The 19,325-nt window shown below is 51.3% G+C and overlaps 1 protein-coding gene across 2 annotated transcripts in view; it reads left to right on the top strand.

Moving 5' to 3' along the window:
- The window catches only part of LOC147597433 (tetraspanin-15-like), a 42,314-nt gene extending 26,055 nt beyond the window's left edge, over nucleotides 1–16,259 (top strand). For both annotated transcript variants that reach the window (XM_086767970.1, XM_086767969.1), the window contains 3 exons: nucleotides 4,597–4,650; nucleotides 5,216–5,332; nucleotides 15,746–16,259. In XM_086767970.1, coding sequence (XP_086624096.1) covers nucleotides 4,597–4,650; nucleotides 5,216–5,332; nucleotides 15,746–15,985 — 411 coding nt within the window. In that variant the 3' untranslated portion in view covers nucleotides 15,986–16,259. The remainder of the gene's footprint in view (nucleotides 1–4,596; nucleotides 4,651–5,215; nucleotides 5,333–15,745) is intronic.
- Nucleotides 16,260–19,325: the final 3,066 nt, after the last annotated feature.

The raw sequence follows: 19,325 nt of genomic DNA, 5'->3' as shown, positions 1-19,325 counted from the left end.
GGGAGGAGAGCAGCCAGGTAGACTGATGTAGCCTCGTTCTTCAGAGGGTTGATTTTTGGCACTGCAGGGCACTTCTGGTTAAGAAATCAGCCCAACACGATATCAATAGGACATGAAATGGATTAAGAGAGCCAGCTCCCTTGGGCATTTTCTGCTGCCTGCGATGTAAAACAAGCTAATACAATTTTAGCTTAAACAACAGAGTGAAACCCCCCATAATTGCATGTACCATAAGTTTCAGCACGTTTCTCTTCAGCTGTTTGCTGAAATTGCAAAGTTGTTGTGGGGATTTTCCTTGTGGGCTGAGAAGGTGGGAGAAGCACCTCTGCACCTCGAGATGAGGAAGGTATCTGTGTCTGGACATAATTGGTTGGGTCTTAGCAATGCACAAGCTGTGCTGAAAACCCTTTCCACCAAAATGTGTTACTTCAGGGCTGAAGAGAAGATCTTGCGTTGGCCCTGCAGCTGGAGGGACAACCAGGGACAACCCTGGTGTGTGTACGGGTGGTTCTGTGTTGCGTAGAGATGAACGCAATGGTGTCTCCGCTGTGAATAACTTTTTATCAGCCAATTATAAATCCACTGGTTTGTAGGGCAAGAAACCCTTCTCTTCTTTTGTCCTTCTTCTCTATTTGTGCCTTCGTGAATGAAAGGTGGAGAGCGACGCATCCTTTTGTCTTAGAGGACCTCTGAGATTTAAGTAGAGAGGTACCAGAAGATGTCATTTGGAGATGTAATATTGTGGAAAGAACAAAAGATACTGATAGGAGCAAGCTTGTCCGAAGGAGGGAGCGTGAAACGTGGATTAGGAGGTTGGTTGCAATGTGTTTTCAGCTTGTTATTAAATACAACCATGAAACCATCCCGTTTTCCAAGAAGAGACTTTTTCTATGACAAGAACCTCCAAGAGCTTTGTGTTGTATTTCCTGGGGCATCTTCCAGGGCAGCTGAGTTGCATTAATGAGAGCAGACATCCTCCAGAACTCCTCTGGCTGTTTTGAAAAGTCTCATCTCTGAGGTTGGAGACCTGAAAATCTTTCCGAGAAGAAGGAATGGGCAAAAATGTGCCTGCTTGAGGGTGTGAGACTGGATCCTCATCTCTAAAGTGCTTTTCTAAACGGTTTTTGCAAGGTACTTGTGCCTTCTCCCGGGAAGCCGCAGCATAGCGGTCTCTGACCCCCTTGTGAGGTGTCACCGCTGGCATTTGGCGCTGAACTGGGGGAGAAAAGCAGTTGGTTGAATAAAAAATGCGAGGATTGCAGCCATCTGCCCTCGGAGGGTTTGAAGTGTCCGTGTGTGTTGTTCTGTTGTGACCCCTGAAGGCATCAGAATGTGTTTGGGAAGGAGATGGGCTCCTGCCTGGTTTTGTGTTACAAACTCCAGTTCAGCTCTGACCTTCTCCTCCGTGCGAGACCTTGACGAAAGTCGCTCAAGGCTGAAACCTCACTTTTCTATCTTCCACATTCTTCCCAAATACACGGTGTTGCGGGAATTACTCAGAAGGACAGGACTGGAGACAATGGAGAAGCCCTTGGTTATTTAACACAAGAAGGAAGAAAAGCGGTGATGAATTTGTGCCGTAGCCAGATGCAATCAAACGAGGAGCTCGATAGAGAGTTTCACCAACAAGAGGCTGTGATGTCTGTGAAAAGTGAGTCTGAAAAGCAAGGAGGACTGAAAGCTGTCAAGACGACTGGTTTATTTTTTTAATGTAAACCAAATTAATAGATCCTTGGTGATGTACAGGTTCGTTTATACCACTATGGGTGACAGCATTTACCCGAAGAATCATAGAATCACAGGGTTGGAAGGGACCTACAAAGCCAGTGCCACCCCCCTGCCAGGAGCAGGGACATCTCCAACCAGATCAGGTTGCTCAGAGCCCCGGCCAACCTGGCCTGGAACGTTTCCAGGGATGGGGCATCCACCGCCTCTCTGGGCAACCTGGGACAGTGCTCCACCACCCTCAGCGTAAAAAGTTTCTTCCTAACATCCAATCTGAATCCACCTCCCTCTGTTTTGAAACCATCACCCCTCGTCCTGTCCCAGCAGGCCCTGCTGAAGAGTCTCTCCCCACCTTTCCTGCAGCCCCCTTTGGGCACCGGGAGCCGCTCTCAGGTCTCCCCGGAGCCTCCTCTTCTCCAGGCTGAGCAGCCCCAGCTCTCCCAGCCTGGCCTCACAGCAGAGGGGCTCCAGCCCTCTCATCATCTGCGTGGCCTCCTCTGGACCCTCTCCAACTGTTCCGTGTCCTTCTGACGCTGGGGGCTCCAGAACTGGACGCAGCGCTGCAGGGGGGTCTCAAAGAGCGGAGCAGAGGGGCAGGGTCCCCTCCCTCGCCCTGCTGCCCGCGCTGCTGGTGACACAGCCCAGGGTGGGGTTGGTTTCTGCACGCGAGCGCCCATTGCTGGCTTGTGTTGAGCTTCTCGCCCAGCAGCACCCCCAAGTCCTTCTCCTCAGGGCTAAGAGCGTTGCGGATTCCCATTATGCGTTAGGCTTTGCATTTCATGGTCCCACCCCTGGATCTCTCTCAGCGATGCTGATGGGTGCTTTGCTGCTCATCTCCAGATTTCCCCACAAATCTTTCGTACGCACGGAGCCTAATTAGTCTCCTTCACGATGCCCAGGTTGTAAACAGCGTCTTGAAGTGGTGCGAGATGGGATTTTTTGATAGCGCTGTGAGGAATGTGGTAGGTAACGAAGCTCTGGAATAATTTCCCTGCCAATTACTGGAGGAGTAAGCTGCAGCTTTACGGCTGGAGCCTGGCCGGAGGAGCACATTTCTGTTGTGCCGTGTCTTGTGGGAAAGCATGATTTACGCCTAAATGTGCACATTTCTCTTTTTCATCTTTGCGCCTCCAAAGCACAAGATGGTTTTGTTTTGTTGTCCGGGAGCTTTTACTGGTTGTCAAAGCATCTTTCTGAAAGCGTAATAATTTCAGCGCGTTATTATTTTATGGGCACAAGGGCCTTTAGAAGCACACGATGTTATGGACACTGCTGTTTGATCCATGAAACAAGCCCCCAAAAACCCATTGGAACATCAATCCCAAGAGGTACAAAGTGCCCAACGAGCTCAGGATGTGCTGGAGCTACTCTGCGACTCCAGTCTTCTCGGAATGAGCAAGAATCAATTTTGTAACCCAAATGGACGGCTTTCTTGACAGAAGCAGAAGGATTAGATTTTCTTTTCAGAGAATCACAGGATGGTTTGGGTGGGAAGGAACCGTTAAAGGCCACCCAGTCCAACCCCCCTTCAGGGAGCAGGGACATCTCCAACCAGATCAGGTTGCTCAGAGCCCCGGCCAACCTGGCCTGGAGTGTTTCCAGGGATGGGGCATCCACCGCCTCTCTGGGCAGCCTGGGCCAGGGTTCCAACACCCTCAGTGGAAAACATTTTTTCCTAATATCTGATCTAAATCTGCCTCCCTCTGTTTTGAAACCATCACCCCTCGTCCTGTCCCAGCAGGCCCTGCTGAAGAGTCTCTCCCCACCTTTCCTGCAGCCCCCTTTGGGCACTGGAAGCCGCTCTGAGGTCTCCCCGGAGCCTCCTCTTCTCCAGGCTGAGCAGCCCCAGCTCTCCCAGCCTGGCCTCACAGCAGAGGGGCTCCAGCCCTCTCAGCATCTGCGTGGCCTCCTCTGGACCCTCTCCAGCAGCTCCACGTCCTTCTGACGCTGGGGGCTCCAGAGCTGGACGCAGCGCTGCAGGGGGGTCTCACAGAGCGGAGCAGAGGGGCAGGGTCCCCTCCCTCGCCCTGCTGCCCACGCTGCTGGTGACACAGCCCAGGGTGGGGTCGGTTTCTGTGCCGCGAGCGCCCATTGCTGGCTCGTGTTGAGCTTCTCGCCCAGCAGCACCCCCAAGTCCTTCTCCTCAGGGCTGCTCTCCACCCCTTCATCCCCCAGCCTGGATTTGTGCTGGGATCGCCCCCACCCACGGGCAGGACCTTGCCCTTGGCCTGGTTGAACTCCATGAGGTTGGCACAGGCCCACCTTTTATTTTATAAAGGTCCCAAATAGCAGCGTTTGACTGGAATTTCTCTTGTTAGCAGTAACTCTTGAAACATTTTTGTTGGCCACAAAGATCTAAGCCTTGGGGATGTCTAAAATCCTTCTCTTTCTCCTCTCAGTGGTGGAAGGCTTTGGGGAAATTCCCCCTTGGTTTCTGAGGAGCCCAATGCATTTAATCCCTGTGGAGTTCCCTTTGTTACAAAGGAGAGGCACGGCTGAGGGGGTTAGAAAAGGTGCTGGGAATGAAACAAGGAGAAAACTAAGGGAATGTTTTGAAAGAGCCGCTTTGCTAAACGGTGGCATGGTGTGGAGGTGGTCCCAGCTCAAAAAAAAGCACTGGGGGGGACCTGAGCATCCTCAGAAACAGCAGAACCAGAGAGAAAAGTGATTTAAAAAAAAAAAAATGGAAAAAACTAGCAACTTATTGCTGACGTGCATGGTTGGGCAAAGCGAGGTTTGAGGTGGCTGCTTGCCTCGTGCCACCCTGAGTGGTTGAGGTGACTGCGTGAGCTCTGCTGTTTCTTGCTTTTCATTCTTATTTTCCTTTGGTTTCCTCCGAGCTACGTCTGTTCACCAGCTCTCTGTTCGCAGGTCCCCGGAGAGGTCATCAACACCCTGTGCGGATACAGGACGCTCGATAAAGAGGTGACGTTGGTTTTTTCCTTCATACCTACGGGATTTGCTTCTCCTTCCCCAAACTCCCTGAGCCAAACCGGTTGTTTGCGGGTCAGCTCTTCCCCACCGAGGATGGCTGTGACTGCAGCTGTATAAATTCATTTCTATCTCTTTCCCTTGGCATCCCGGGGCGTTGCTCAGCCTTGCAGAGCACGGGCAGGCTTGTGACACGTGTGGGTAGTCCCTGCAAGCTTTGACTTGGCCTTTCCGAGAGCAGCGAGCTCTCTCCTGGATCAGCCCCGGGAAATGCTGCTCCCCAGTTGTGTTTTGAGGCTTGGTGGTAGGAGAGCAGCTGATTTTGAGGCCTTCGGGGGTGACCGCGGGGCTGTGTCGCCGCGGAGAGCTGCGGTATCTCCATGCATATGGTCCGTAGCTCCCAGGGACGTTTTTTTGGCAAGAAAACACAGGGAAAGGTCCAACTTGAGAAATCAATTCCCAAGCACTTCTTATGCCGCTCGTTCGGGTTGAAAGAGGGAGCAAATGCAAGAAATAACCTAGCATCTCCGTGAAAACCGTGGTGCTTCTCTTCTTCCAGCGCCTGGAGCTGCTCAGCGTCATCCATGTGCGAGGCTGCATCCACGCCGTCGGGCTCTGGCTCAAAGACAACTTCGAGGCCACGCTGGGCATTGTCTGCTCCCTGCTGCTTCCGCAGGTACGTGCTGGATCCGGTCGGCGTCCACTCGGCTTTATTCGCTGTACTGGAGGGGGAAAAAAGAATCACTTGGTTATTTTTTTCTCTTCTACTTACATCCGAGATCTGTGTCTTGGGCTGCAAACGTCACAGTGCTTCCCAGAGCGTCCTTAGCAAAATTACCGGTGTACGGCTGCGGCGCTAGCTGCCTCGTAACGCGCTCCTGAAATCTTATCGTTGATCAAGTTACAGCGTCTAAAAGCCAGGCACGCGTGGTTTTACAGCTCTCTTCGAACAGAGCATAAATATTAACCAAAACAAACCATAACCGTAAATTTAGCAGGGTTTGCCGTGCCTCGTGAAATCCATTTCCCGTTAACGACGCCTGCGGACGCGAGCAGCTTTCCAGCACAGGTAATTAAGCTCTTCATCACAGATGCTCGATGGGGAGAGAAATTTTAGGTTGCGGCTTTCAGCACTGTGCTAGCAAGGAGGTGAATATCTCTCTTAGATCTTTCCAGAATTCTTTTTGACAGAACTTTGATGATTTAGGGTTGATTTGTTCCTTTATTTTTTTATTTAATTCCTTTTGAGGCTCACGAGTGAACGCTTTCTTTTTATCTCACTGGATGTAGCGCTGGGTTTGCCACTGGAGGTATTTGGTGATGCTCTCCAGGTTTTATCTAAGTGGGAATTAAATGATTTGTGTGTGCGTGTTTCCTGTTGCAGTGAAAGGTAGAACGTTGGTTGAATAAAGCAGAAATTTTGGGGGAAATACGTGGGGCATTGAGGTAATTTTTCAAAGGGTGGACTTCCCTCTTGAGCTCTTGAATGATCTGAATGAGAAAACGAGGAGGGGGAGCTCTTTGTGCCCAATCCGGGCTGCAATGCTCCATGTTTTGAAAGCATTTTCTCCAAAGCACGCAAACGAATGATGGACTTCTGCTGTGCTACCACCAGGAAACACAACGGGCGCGGAAATGGGGTGAGAGAACGCTGTGATGGAGGCAACCGCTTCCATCTGCCTTGCCGGGTGTCAAAAGCCCATTATGGGAGCCACCTGTTGCGCGGCCCATTAACCTGCCAACGTGATGCTCTTAATTGGGAAGAATGGGGAGGAAAAAAAGAGAGATGGCAATAAGGATTGCTGAGCCTTGATGAATATCAAGTGCTTTTGAGCAAGCGTTGTGATTTTCTGGCGTGCCGTTAAATGCTCTTCAGATGAAGAACCTCGTTCTTCCCATCTGCTCACCATTTCCAGGTTTTAAATATAAATCGGATTTGATTCTGTCAAGTTTTGGAGGGAATTAAGTTATAAATGGCCATCTGCGTTGCCAGGAGCTGTCAGCCCAGAAACAGCTTCATCTCCAGCAGCTGCCAGCAGAAAGCTGGGGTGAGAATTTTGTCCTTGAATTGCCGATCCATCCAAGGGGAAGGGGTTGGTGCCGCTGATGTGTGGAGGTGACAGTGCCTTGACTTTGGGAAGAGTGAACGTATTGACCTGTCCCATCTTTGGCCCTTGGGTGTTTGTTGTGACCCGCACAGGACATCTGCCTCGCCGTAGAGCTGCAAACCACCTTGGTGGAAAACTTGCAGGATGCTGGGGAGAAGGTTGAGACCGTAATCCATGTCCTGAGTCCAGCTTTGAGTTTTGCCCAAGTTTCCACCAAGCGTTGTTCTTCCTTAGGGTCAAACTTGCCGTGTCTGTGATGACGAGCAGCTCAGGGGCTCAAAGGTTGGGGGTCTGAGCTCGGCTGATGTTAATCCTCCGAGTGCCTGAGATTTGTGCTTGGATTTGGGATAAGCAGCCGGCTCTTCTTGTGCAGAAGGAAGGACCCAAGGAAAGTTTTGGCTGACACAGAGCAGCCACCAAGAGTGGGTGATTATTCCTCTCGCTGTTGTCTTTCCATCAGCTCAGATGTGGGAAACCATCAAATTCTGGCTTGCCATCATGCAGGACATTACTGAATTTTAAAGTTTTTTCTACTTTTCCCCAAATATCTGTGTGAGTTAAAGGGCAGGCTGCTTGGCTTTGCCTTCTCACGCGTGCAGGCATCTGTCTGATTGGGTCTTGGGGACGCTGGAAATCTGCTGGGTCCTGTTGGACGTTGAACTGGTGAAACGGGTGAGGAGACAGGGAAAAATCCTGGCCGGACACGTCAGCGCACAGCAGCCGGCCTCTCTCCTGCTCGGTGCAGGGCGGAGGGAGTTTGTAAATCTTATGATCGCTCTTAAATCATGAATGTCTCTGCCTTTTTTTAAGTAAGCCGTCAAGAAATGAGAAAAAAAAAATCCCATTTTAGGAGAGGAGAAGTGATTGTATTCATTTGTCTTTTTTCCTTCAGAGCGAAGCGTAAGTGCACCACCTCAATTATTTTTCTGCCTTTGCAGAGTACCTTTAATTCTCTTTTTTTCCCCTATGTTTCATTCTCCAGTAACAATCCCATCTCCTTGCCCTTCTTCTCAGCCAAGCTGCAGGCCGAGGCCGAACGGCGACGCATTTCGTATCACTCTCAGAAGGACGTTTGAATGGAGTCGCTGGCAGTCCGTGGCAAATTCACGCTGTGGCCTCGTCCTTGTTGTGTTTAATTATGAAGCAGCCCCAGATCTTTCAGCAGGTGCAGCAAAGCACATCGATTTAATTTCTGCTGGCTGCATTCCTAACTTCCCTGCCTCTGGTGAGATTATCTGAGGAGTTTACAGGCAGCTTACACCGCGTTTGTTGTTGAAATAAGCCAGGTGACCTCACGCGTTGCTCTTTTCTCCTTGCCGTGCCCAGGCGCTCTTTCAGCAGCTTGTGTATTGACCCCAGGAGGGGTATCTCCAACTTTTCCATCCCCGTCTGTGCAGGGGATGTTCTCTGATGGTGTCTCATCCTCCTCAGCAACGTGAAGATAGAATCATAGGATTGTTAGGGTTGGAAGGGACCTTCAAAGCCTCATGGGCCCACCTCTCCAGCCTGTCCAGGTCCCTCTGGATGGTATCCCTCCCCTCAGCGTGTCGACGGCTGAGAGTGCACTCTATCCCACTGTCCATGTCGCTGACAAAGACATTGAACAGGGCCGGACCCAACACGGACCCCTGAGGAACGCCACTCGTCACCATTCTCCACTTAGATGTTGAGCTGTTGACCACCACTCTCTGAGTGCGGCCATCCAGCCAACTCCTTATCCACCGAGTGGTCCGTCTGTCAAACCCATGTCTGTCCAGTTTAGAGAGAAGGATGTCGTGCGGGACAGTGTCAAATGCCTTGCACAAGTCCAGGTAGATGATATCCGTTGCTCGTCCCTTGTCCACTGATCCTGTAGCCCCGTCATAGAAGATCACCAAATTGGTCAGGCACGATCTGCCTTTGGTGAAGCCATGTTGGCTGTCACCAACCACCTCCTTGCTCTCCATGTGCCTTAGCATGGTTTCCAGGAGAATCTGCTCCGTGACCTTGCCAGGCACAGAGGTGAGGCTGACCGGCCTGTAGTTGCCTGGGTCCTCCTTGTTCCCCTTTTTAAAAAATGGGGGTTTTGTTCCCCCTCTTCCAGTCATGGGGGACCTCACCAGACCGCCACGACTTCCCAAATACAATGGCCAGCGACCTGGCAACTTCATCCGCCAGTTCCCTCAGGACCTGCAAATGCGTCTCATCAGGTGCCATGGCCTTGTGCACCTTCAGGTTCCTCAGATGTTCCTGAACCTGCTCTTCGAGTACAGTGGGCGGTTCTTTATCCTCGCAGTCCCTGCCTATGCCTTCCACAGCTTGGGTGGCGAGACAAGAGCCCTTATCGGTGAAGACTGAGGCAAAAAAGTCATTGAGCACCTCAGCCTTCTCCATGTCCTGGGTAGCCAGGTTATCTGTTTCCTTCTGGGGAGGACCTGCATTTTCCCTGGACCTCCTTTTGTCCCCGACGTACCTGTAGAAGCTTTTCCTGTTGCTCTTGACATCCCTGGCCAGGCTCATTTCCATCAGGGCTTTAGCCAAGACGTAGCCACTGTAGAAAGGAGGGCATAAAAAAGCTCTTCAGCCCCTTTTGGTCCATACTAAAGAGGCAGAAAGTGGTGCAAGTCCAATTAAAAAGAAAAAAAAAAAATCTGTTGACAGGTCACTGCCAAGGGTTAATAGGTGTCAACTCTGCGGTAAATTATTGGCATCTCCATTTCACTTGGATATTTCATCAGTCTCCAAAGCTTCGTGTTGGGCACAGCTACGGCATGATGACATCATTGTAGAGGTAGATGTTCCCTCCTAAGAGCATAAATCCAGAAGATCAACTCTTTGAGTCCTCAAAACCGCAGCTCTAGACTTACAACACGCGTTTGTCAGGCTGGCATCTTCATCTCCTGGTGACAGTTGTGTTGAATGTTTCCTCGCGTAAAAGGCTTTGTATTGCCAGCGTTCCCCTTTGCCTCCCGAGATTAATTTGTGTTTGGTTTACTTTTTAATATCGGAGTCGCTCCGGGGACTGGAAGGCGGTGTATTCTCAAGCGGCTGCCGTGTGCTTAATGTAGTAGAGAAGGGGAATAAAAAGGATTTTTCCATTTGCGGTCCATGACCTCGATGAGAGCCCGGTCTATAAATATCAATTTATGGAAGGAAAAGCCAATAAAAGATAAATGCTTGCCGTTTACTTGATTAGCTGTGGGAAAGCTTGAAATGATTCAACTCTTCCGTTTCCATGATCCAGCTTTACAGCCGGCCAAACGGCCAGGGGCCTCCGGAGCCGGGCACGCGCCTGCGCAAAAACTGGTGACGCTGGCATGGAAAAAGGGTTTCTTGTGGAAAGTTTTGCTTGCGGAAGGCCCTCGTTGGGCTGGCGGGTTCTTTTTTCCATGGCCAGAGTTGGTTTTGTCGGGACCGTGATGCAGCAGGATGCGGTGAGTCGTGCTGTCACCCTGCGAGGGCTCTTGAGCATCGTTTTCTTGCTGTTTGCCATCCTTCGTTTTTGCCCTCGTTAAGCGAAGGCCAAATTGAGCCTTGCATGTCTGATTGCCCAGGAAGATGTGGCTGGAGGAGCCGAGTTCCTTTCGAGTGCTCTGCAAGGGCCCAAAATGCAAAGTTTCCACCCCAAATTGAGCCACTGATCACGTGCACACACATATGCACACGCCTAAGTGGTTTTCCAGACCTCCTTCTTGTTGTATACGTGAAAATGAGTGTTTCAGCCCTTTCCTTCACTGCTTCCAAAAATATTCCTGACCCTGAGCTTGCAGGGTCCAGAGGAGGCCACGCAGATGCTGAGAGGGCTGGAGCCCCTCTGCTGTGAGGCCAGGCTGAGAGAGCTGGGGCTGCTCAGCCTGGAGAAGAGGAGGCTCCGGGGAGAGCTGAGAGCGGCTCCCAGTGCCCAAAGGGGGCTGCAGGAAAGGTGGGGAGAGACTCTTCAGCAGGGCCTGCTGGGACAGGACGAGGGGTGATGGTTTCAAAACAGAGGGAGGTGGATTCAGACTGGATGTTAGGAAGAAACCTTTTACGCTGAGGGTGGTGGAGCACTGGCCCAGGTTGCCCAGAGAGGTGGTGGATGCCCCATCCCTGGAAACGTTCCAGGCCAGGTTGGCCGGGGCTCTGAGCAACCTGATCTGGTTGGAGATGTCCCTGCTCCTGGCAGGGGGGTTGGACTGGATGGGCTTTGAAAGTCCCTTCCACCCAAACCATCCTGTGATTCTATGATTTTCAGTCTCTCCTGGATGTCTCCTGTAATGTAAAGGTGACTGTTCAGGCCTTGGACTAACAGCAGTGGATGAAGTGAGACGTTTGTGTCGGCGCAAGTTCAGAAGCAAAAAACCCAAGATTTTAATTTGCTTTTTGAGCTTTGGCTGGTTTGCGTAGAGAAAACTCAAGAGTCTTTCAGTAGCAGGGACTTGCAGGCATCCGTGGGAACCTTCCGGGATTAAATGAGTGTTTAGAATTGGGGCGTAAACGAGAAAATAATCAGACGTCCGTGCCTGGCCGTGTGTCCCTGAGTGGTTTTGCCGGAGCAGGGAGGTCCCTCTCCTGGGGACGCAAGGAGTTTGAGCAGGGCGGGAGGATATGAAAAGCTGGGAGTGATGAATGGTTTTTATTTTCCCGTCCTTCAGGTGACTCGTAAGCATTGCACAGCCCCTGGGAGTCCAAGACAAAATCCCGAGGGATCTGTGCTTTGGAGTGATTTTTTTTCTTTTTTCTCTCTGATGGACGTAAATTTCCTCCAGCTGCTTGGATGGGTTGGGTGGGGGAATTTCTGGCTGGCCCTTGCTGACAGATGTCCTGCTCGCCCTTTCCCTGGTTGAAAATGAAGATGCAGAAGTTCCTTACCCGAAATTGGCTGGGTTTGGGGCAGGGTTCAGCCAAGCCTTTCTGGGGAAGTCCTGAGACGATGCCGAGAGATGGAGATAAAGGTCTTCAGCTGCAGTTGGTCTTCGGTGCAAAATGCCAGTTTGGGTGGGCTGGAGGCCACCGAGCTGCTACTGGGAGGAGCTGGAGAGGTGGGAAATGGCAACAGGCGTCTGCCCCTCGTTCCATTTTGCTGTGCATTCAGATATTGAACTTTTTCTTAAAAAAGCAATAGGATATCTCCTTCCTGGTGCAACATTGTATGCTTAATGAGTAAAAATATAATAATCCAGGAATAATCCAGGTTTCTGCATGGCCACAGCAATGATCATTTCTTCTAACGGTGACGCTTTGGTTTTGCAAAGTTTCCCTCCCTGGTTCGTGCTCAAGGTGGCCGTGGAGCACAGTGGGGAGGAAAACGCGTGCGAAGGGAAGGATGTGCCTGTGCAAGACTTTGCGCGCTCCCTTTGCGGTGTCCAGACGGGGAAGCGCGGCGGTAATTCTCGGGTAATGTCGTCTGCAGGGTGGTCTTCTCCATGGCGGTCACCACAGGGGATTTTTGGGTGCCCCAAAAATTACAAATTGCCACCAAGTTACAGATTATCCATGCAGGTTGCAGTGTATAGATGGAAGTGCTGTTGCAATATCACCGCAAAAATAATCTGTATTTATTTTTATGGTTTCCTGGGGGGTCTGCGTGCTTTATCGGTTCCCTCGATATGCGAACGTCTTCGGTTTTATTTTACGCACACCGCTGCTCATGCCTGCTGCGAGAGCGGCTGCTGCTGCGTGAAGCCGTTCTCTGACTTTAAAAGACCCGCAAGCAGCAGCTCCCACGCGGTTCTCCCCTCGCTCGCCGGCGATTACCATCACGGGGAGGGGAATTTGGGGAGAAAAGCAGCTTTTAAGGTTTTTTTTAGTCTTGTTATTTGATACATTTTATTAAGATGCTCCTCGGCAATAACGCCTGCCTTCGTATCGCAGTGCAATAGGAGCAGCGCGCGCGTTGGAAGTCTCTTGACTTCTGGAAAACACGGCGCCCTTGGTGCCGGGGATATTGAACGCATCTGTATTCCTGACAGCTTTTTCTGTTTTCATTAAGTGAAAGATGATATTAGGGGTGAGCTGGAACGGACGTCGGCTCATAACTCAGAGCAGAGCGAAGGCTGTGGGATGCCGGCTGCCGACTGAGGACCGGGGTAATTTTATTCCATTCAAGAAATCCCCAGTTTAACCGGGACGCTGCGTCCCGGGGTGCCTCGGACATTGCGTCGCCCTTGGGAGGAGCGGAGCAGGAGGGGTGATGGCCCCAAACCCGGCTGGTTTTGCAGAATTCAATCCATTTGCATTCAATTTCCTGTCAACACAAATCTTTTCTGAATTACTGTTTGGTTTAGGGAAGGGAAAAATGACATGCTTGCTTTAAAATGGCTCGTTTCAGAGGGTTTTGCTTGCTTGGTCCTTGCATTACATCGGCAGCGGGGTTTCAATCTGCCCAGCGATGACAGGCTAAAAGCAGTAAATAATGCTAAAGCTTGACATACGTTTAAATATTACTTGAAAACTTTAAAAATCCTTAAAGGCCCTGCTGTTGAATATGGATCAGCACAATCTCGTTATCCGGATCCGCGCGGGAGCGATTGCCTTGGGCTCTCCCTCCGTTTCACGGAGAGACAGAGCCGTCTCCAAGCGTCCTCCAGCCAGCCTTGGCCTCTCACGTCCCTGCCTGGGGATTTCTGCGGCTTTTGGGGACAAAGATGGGATGGGAGAGCGGGACCCCGGCTGGCGTTGCCGTGACCAAGTCTTGGGTTTTGTTATTTTTGCTCCTCAACCCAAAGCAAGCTCCATCCCGGGCGACGGCGAGGTTGAGCGGCCTGGTTTGGGCCTGCTCATCTTCTTGGGGAGCGAGTGCGTCTTGCGCAGCTGGTGTCGGAGACGAATGCCGTCTCCGTGTGCAGGCTGAAATAATTTCGTAGATTTGGGAAAGCGTTGCCTGCTCAGTCAGATCTATACTACGCAGCGCAGCAGTGAATATTTGAGGGCAGCGGGGAGCTACGCAGATACGTACACAGAAGTTATGGGGCTGTGAGACAACCTGACGTCGGGCTGTTTGGGTAACAAAAGGAGATGCTGAGATGTTTCCAGACTTTGATTTTTCTTTCGGCATCCGCAGTTGTCTTTCCCTAATGGCACGAACCAGCATTTCTGTAATTCCTGCAATCGGGAAAAGCCCTGCTAGCCATCACCACTCAGGAGCCTCCGGCTCCTCGTCAGCTCTTTCGGCAATTAATCCTATTAGCAGTCATTAGGTGGACTCCCAATTAGCAGGATGCTCTTTGAGGATCAGGGGGTGCGACTGGGAAAGCGGGAATGGAGCGAGCTCCAGACGAGGAGTTCAGGGAAGGACTCTCCGTGTTGGGAGGGCGTCTCAAGGGACGTGGGCTTCCACCTTTTCCGGCTTGTTGAAGGAAGAGCTGTCCATCCGGGACACCCATCTCCGGGTGAATTTGGGAAGGAAAAATAAATATTGAGCTGTTTGGGGGCAGCTTCTGTGCAAGGCGCAAGCTGCAGCCTTTTCTGGACAAAGCCTTTTCCCTTCCCGCTCTGGGATAAAGCGATCCCTGATTCAAGGTGCGTGACAGCCCTTTGTTCTTCACTCCATTTATCCTTCCCTTCATGTTCCCAATTTCCAGACAACTTAATGGATCGATTAGGACCCAGAGAAATGATTAATAACATTTTTACAGCCCCAAAACCAACGCGCCGTAACAGTACGGGAGATTCCAGCTGATGGATGGTATGGGTGCAGCCGCGTTATTCATCGACTCTTTGTTGCGAGGAGCAATTGAGCAGAAATCGTCTTTATTAGCCTCAAAAGCGAGGGGGAAAGCCTTGAGGCTCAAGATGCTCTCGTCCTCCTCCATCCCACCTCGTGCGCTGAAAATATCTGTGGAACCGCGCTGTTTGCGTCCCGGTGCCGACGCCAAAGCGGCGGGGGCTTCTAGGGAATAAACCAACCTTATTTCTGCAGATCGGCAGTCGAGGGGGGCGAAGGGTCGGTACGAAATATGCAGCTTGTGCTGAAAATGCTCTGATTGCCACCGTCCCCAACGCCCTGATTGCCACCGTGCCCCTCATCAGCGTCGGGTCTGCAAATAGCTCCCCGCTCCGGCTTTTTGGCCGTGTTCGTGGCCACCGCCGTGTAGCGCCGCAAAGGTTACGGCAGGTGAAATCCGAGCAGTGTGCTTCAAATCTTGCGCTGATGAAAATGCTTTTTTTTTTTAATTCCCTGAGAGCCAACAGGGAAATGGGAAATAAGCCGGGTGGCACCGTGCCTGCAGCAATATCTTCGTTTTAGCGAGAGCCTGGACCTCTGCTGCTCTCTTCGCAATGCTCGCGGTGACGTCCAGCTAATCTGCATCCTGCTGCCAGGGCTGATGTGAGACGTCGCGAGTTGGCCGTGGTCGTTAATGAGTTCAGCAGCGAGCCTGTTGCTTTGGCAGAAGATTTTAGAATCATAGAATCATGGAATTGTTAGGGTGGAAGGGACTGTTCAAGCCCATCCAGTCCAAACCCCTGCCAGGAGCAGGGACATCTCCAACCAGATCAGGTTGCTCAGAGCCCTGGCCAACCTGGCCTGGAACGTTTCCAGGGATGGGGCATCCATCACCTCTCTGGGCAACCTGGGCCAGTGCTCCACCACCCTCAGTTTCTTCCTAGCATCCAATCTGAATCCACCTCCCTCTGTTTTGAGGGAAGGGTTGGTTTCTGTACCGCACGCGCCCACTGCTGGCTTGTGTTGAGCTTCTCGCCCACCAGCACCCTCAAGTCCTTCTCCTCAGGGCTGCTCTCCATCCCTTCATTCCCCAGCCTGGATTTGTGCTGGGATCACCCCCACCCATGTGCAGGACCTTGCCCTTGGCCTGGTTGAACTTCATGAGGTTGGCACGGGCCTACCTCTCCAGCCTGTCCAGGTCCCTCTGGATGGCATCCCTCCCCTCCAGCATGTTGAGAGATCTTGTCCCTCTTGTCTCATGGGCAGGTTTGGAAGTTCAGGTGACAGGATCTCTTGCAGGAGAAGATCTTCAGGAAGGGTTTACATGACTCTCAGCGGTTTTAATGCTCGTATTTTGCAGGTGATGGGCCTCGTGATGGCTTGGCTGTATTGGCAAAAGCTCAACGAGATCTACTCCAAGCTGGACACCGTTGACTTCAGGATCTTGGAGATGCGGGATTTCAGCTTTGGGGCGGTGGATCTGAGCGGCGCGGGCTGGTGCTGGTGCTTGCCCAAGGAAGGGGGCTACATCCCCGTCAGTGCTGAGGATGAGGAAGACGAGGAGGAGGAGGGAGGCACCATCTGCCACAGCAAACTGTGAGAAGGTGGAGGAACTGAAAGGCAGCTCGGAGCCAAGCTCTTGGCGAGGCGGCGGATGTTGAAGGTGGAAATAATGCCGCTTATCTTCTCAGGTTCAGCAGATACTTTAGGGGAAAGTGTAAAGTAAGACTGGAAGGTTCTAAAAACCACGATGTACTGTGAGGGCACGTGAGCTCTTTGGGGTCCGTTTACTCTTCTGAAGTGTTTGTACATCTCCTTACTGGGTTTAGGTTTTTATTTACACAATAAATGTGACTTCTGTTGCGTTTTCCAAAGTTGCTTCCAACTGCAGGCCGGTTGGGAGGGAAGCGGCGCTGTCATCGTTGCGCTTTGGCGTGCCTTTATGCTCATATCTACCCTGGTCTCCTGAAAAACGGGGCCTTGTGGTAGGCTCCCAGATGCGCCCAGACCCTAGGTGTGCCTGGGCTCCAGGAAAACACGGATCCAGGAAAAATCGGAGCAGCTCCCTCCGCAGAGCCCTTCCAAAGGGCTTTTCCAGGAATCGAATCCCCGTGGAGACACCAACCTGCACCTCCTGGAGCGAGATGGGTGTTTGGGTAAGGCTCACGCAGGGGCAAAACGCTTGTCTCTGAAGGGTTCCAGCCTTTCCGCATCAACTGCGCCTTCAGTTTCTATCCCCAGGCGAGGAACAGGAGAGCCCAGCAGTTTTTCAGACAACGACAGCTTTATTGCGGCAACGTGGTGCCACTGGGGATGGTGGTGGACTCCCCTCGGCTGGAGACCAACTTCTAACGCCCGGGCAAGGAATTACCTTATATAATATTTATTTTTTAGCGCAACAACTTGGTGACCAAGGCTCCCTCCTGCGTCGCTCGGGATATGGGAATTAAATGTGTTGGGTGAGAGCTGGTGTGCAACCACCGGAATTAAATGTGTTGGGTGAGAGCTGGTGTGCAACCACCGGGCTCTGTCTCCCTCTTCTGACTGTTTCCAGGTTTTATTTTTTAGCTAAATTACAAACAATCCCCAGCATAGGCTTGAGAAAAAAAATGCCTTTTGACCTGATTTTTTTTTTTTTCCCCTGCAAATGGCATTGAAAATGGAGCTGTGAACCACAGGAGCTGAGTGGTGGGTTACTGATTTTTTTTTTAAAACAGTCTGGCCAAAATTGGGTTTGGTTTTTTGGGATTTTTTTTCCAAGTGGAGAAGGTAAAACTTGCAGCCCAGGGAAGCTGGGGGAGCACAATTATTTAAGGAATAACAGGGTGGCTGCCGGGCAGCTCACAAATCCCAGGGATTTTGCTTTTCTTCCTTCTCCCCTCTCTCTCCAGGAGGTTTTTAGTAAAACCTTCAGAAACACAAGCTGACAAATTCAACCCGCTCTTTGTATTTCCACATATTTGAGAGAGAAAGTTAATTTCTGTTATTTTTCTCTTTATTACAGGTCAAACACCTTTGTGCCGCTTTCTTGGCTGGGCAGAGCTGGCAGAGGCTGGACGCCGGCGCGCACAGCGCTGAACGGGTCGGATGCGAGCGAGTTGTCGTGCCTGGATTAAAATTTATTTTTTGGCAGGCGGCGAGCGACGCGAGACGGGGAGAAGTCGATTCCTGCATCAGCTTGGGCATTCCGCTTCCCTAATCCCATGGAGAGCTGGTCTGGAAAACGGGAAAGGTAGACTGAAGTGAGAGCGTGGATTTGTAAGTGCAGTTTGCCAAAACTTTTCTCCCCGCTTGCAAACATGCCTCATAACTCTGAATAAAGGGGGTGCCAATAATGTTCTCTAACTGACCCTAAATTTTGCATTTTGAAGTCACTGCTGCCTCACTCCAGACCTGACCCTGCTCATGTGGAAGAGCGGATCTGATAAAACAGGAGCTGGGAGGAAAATGGGAGCAGGGATAAAGCCTCAGGCAGGTTTTACTTTGCTTCTGCCGAAACTCCGGCTCGTGCCGGCGAATAATCTCCCCTGAGGTGGGAGGAAAGCCCCGTTATCGAACGGCCTTGGAGCACAAAGTCTGATTTCCCATTCCTCGCTTTTTTGCCCGACGATGAGGCCGGCTGTGCCGAAGCGCCGGGCGCCGCTTTGATGCGGGTTTATCGACGCCTCCGTTAAAAGGCTGAGCGGGGGCGAGCAAGCCGGGCATTAAATAGAAGCGGACAGCTCGGGCAGCAGAGCGGACGTACTCGCGTGACCGAGAGCTTGGTTGTCGTGAAATCAAATTTACCGATGTTCAACACGTTAAAAGCAAAACGTGGAAATTGGAAAATAATTTGATGTGCAACCTTTGTCAAAAAAAAACCCCACCAAAGTGTGTTTGGTGGCCTGGGGGCTGATCTTCGCGGCCCCGGGGGGTTTAGGAGCTTTCTCACCGCTGGTAATGCTTCTCTGCACCTCCCTGAAGAACTTCTTTCCGTTCCTAAAGGTCAGGTGTAAGTGATATTGCACAGAGCAAAAAAATAAAAGCAGTTACCCTCCCAAATCCCTGGCGAACGGGGCAAAACTGGTGCAAAACACCACCCCAGCAACCCCTGGAAGATGCAGATCCTACAAGTCGGCGTTGGACAACTTGAATTTTCCTGTGTCCTGGTGGTTTCATCTCTAGAGGCCATCGCTCTGCAGGAGCAGCTCTCCACTGGCTGGAACGTCCCGTCCTCTCCCGAGGTCTCGTTGCATCCCGTCATGCCTTTCTGCTCCCGGAGTCAATCCGCGCTGCCCAAAATACATTTGAACCTGGGAGCTGCGGGGCGCTCGGCAGTAGGCATCAATACCATGGTTGCAAGAGCAGCGTTCTCTCAAGGCACCCACCAGCACCCGTGACTTTACTCCGCAGCCTTGTCTTCTGATTTCTGAGCGTTTTTGGGGAGCTCAAGGTGAGTTTGTTCACGGTAAAACTTGTTTTGGTGTAACTGAGAGCTGATGGGGGTAGCGGGGTTTAACTGGCAAAAATAACAGCGCTTTTCTTTTCCTCCATTTATTTCCTGTCGCGTTTTCCAACAGTGCGCGTCCTGCTCGTGTTTGTGTGCAAGGATCTTGCGGGGGGAAAGGCTTTATATGTCAAAAACTAGAGGAAAAAATCCCAGGATGTGTGACTCAAATCAGCCGCAATCAATCAAGACCTTTAGTTTATCAGTGGATCTAACAACGCCTGGGTTTGTCAGAAGATGAGTGATTTTTGCTGCCGCGCGGAGCTGTGGTAGAGCTCTCCCCAGCCAAGCTAGATTGGGCAAAAAGTTGTATTTCTTCCCAGTATAGACCCAGCTGAAGCGTATTTTGCTGTTTCTCCTGCCACACCAGCTTCCTAAAGTCCTCAGAATTAGCCCCATAACATTATTCCCAGGAAGCCAGGGCTTGTGGCTGATATTATCCCTTAAAACGCCT

This window comes from Chlamydotis macqueenii, chromosome 27, assembly GCF_036417535.1.
Source record: "Chlamydotis macqueenii isolate bChlMac1 chromosome 27, bChlMac1.mat, whole genome shotgun sequence".
Lineage (NCBI taxonomy): Eukaryota > Metazoa > Chordata > Aves > Otidiformes > Otididae > Chlamydotis > Chlamydotis macqueenii.
Note: the sequence above shows the minus strand (reverse complement) of the source record. Positions and strands in the feature narration are given on the sequence as shown.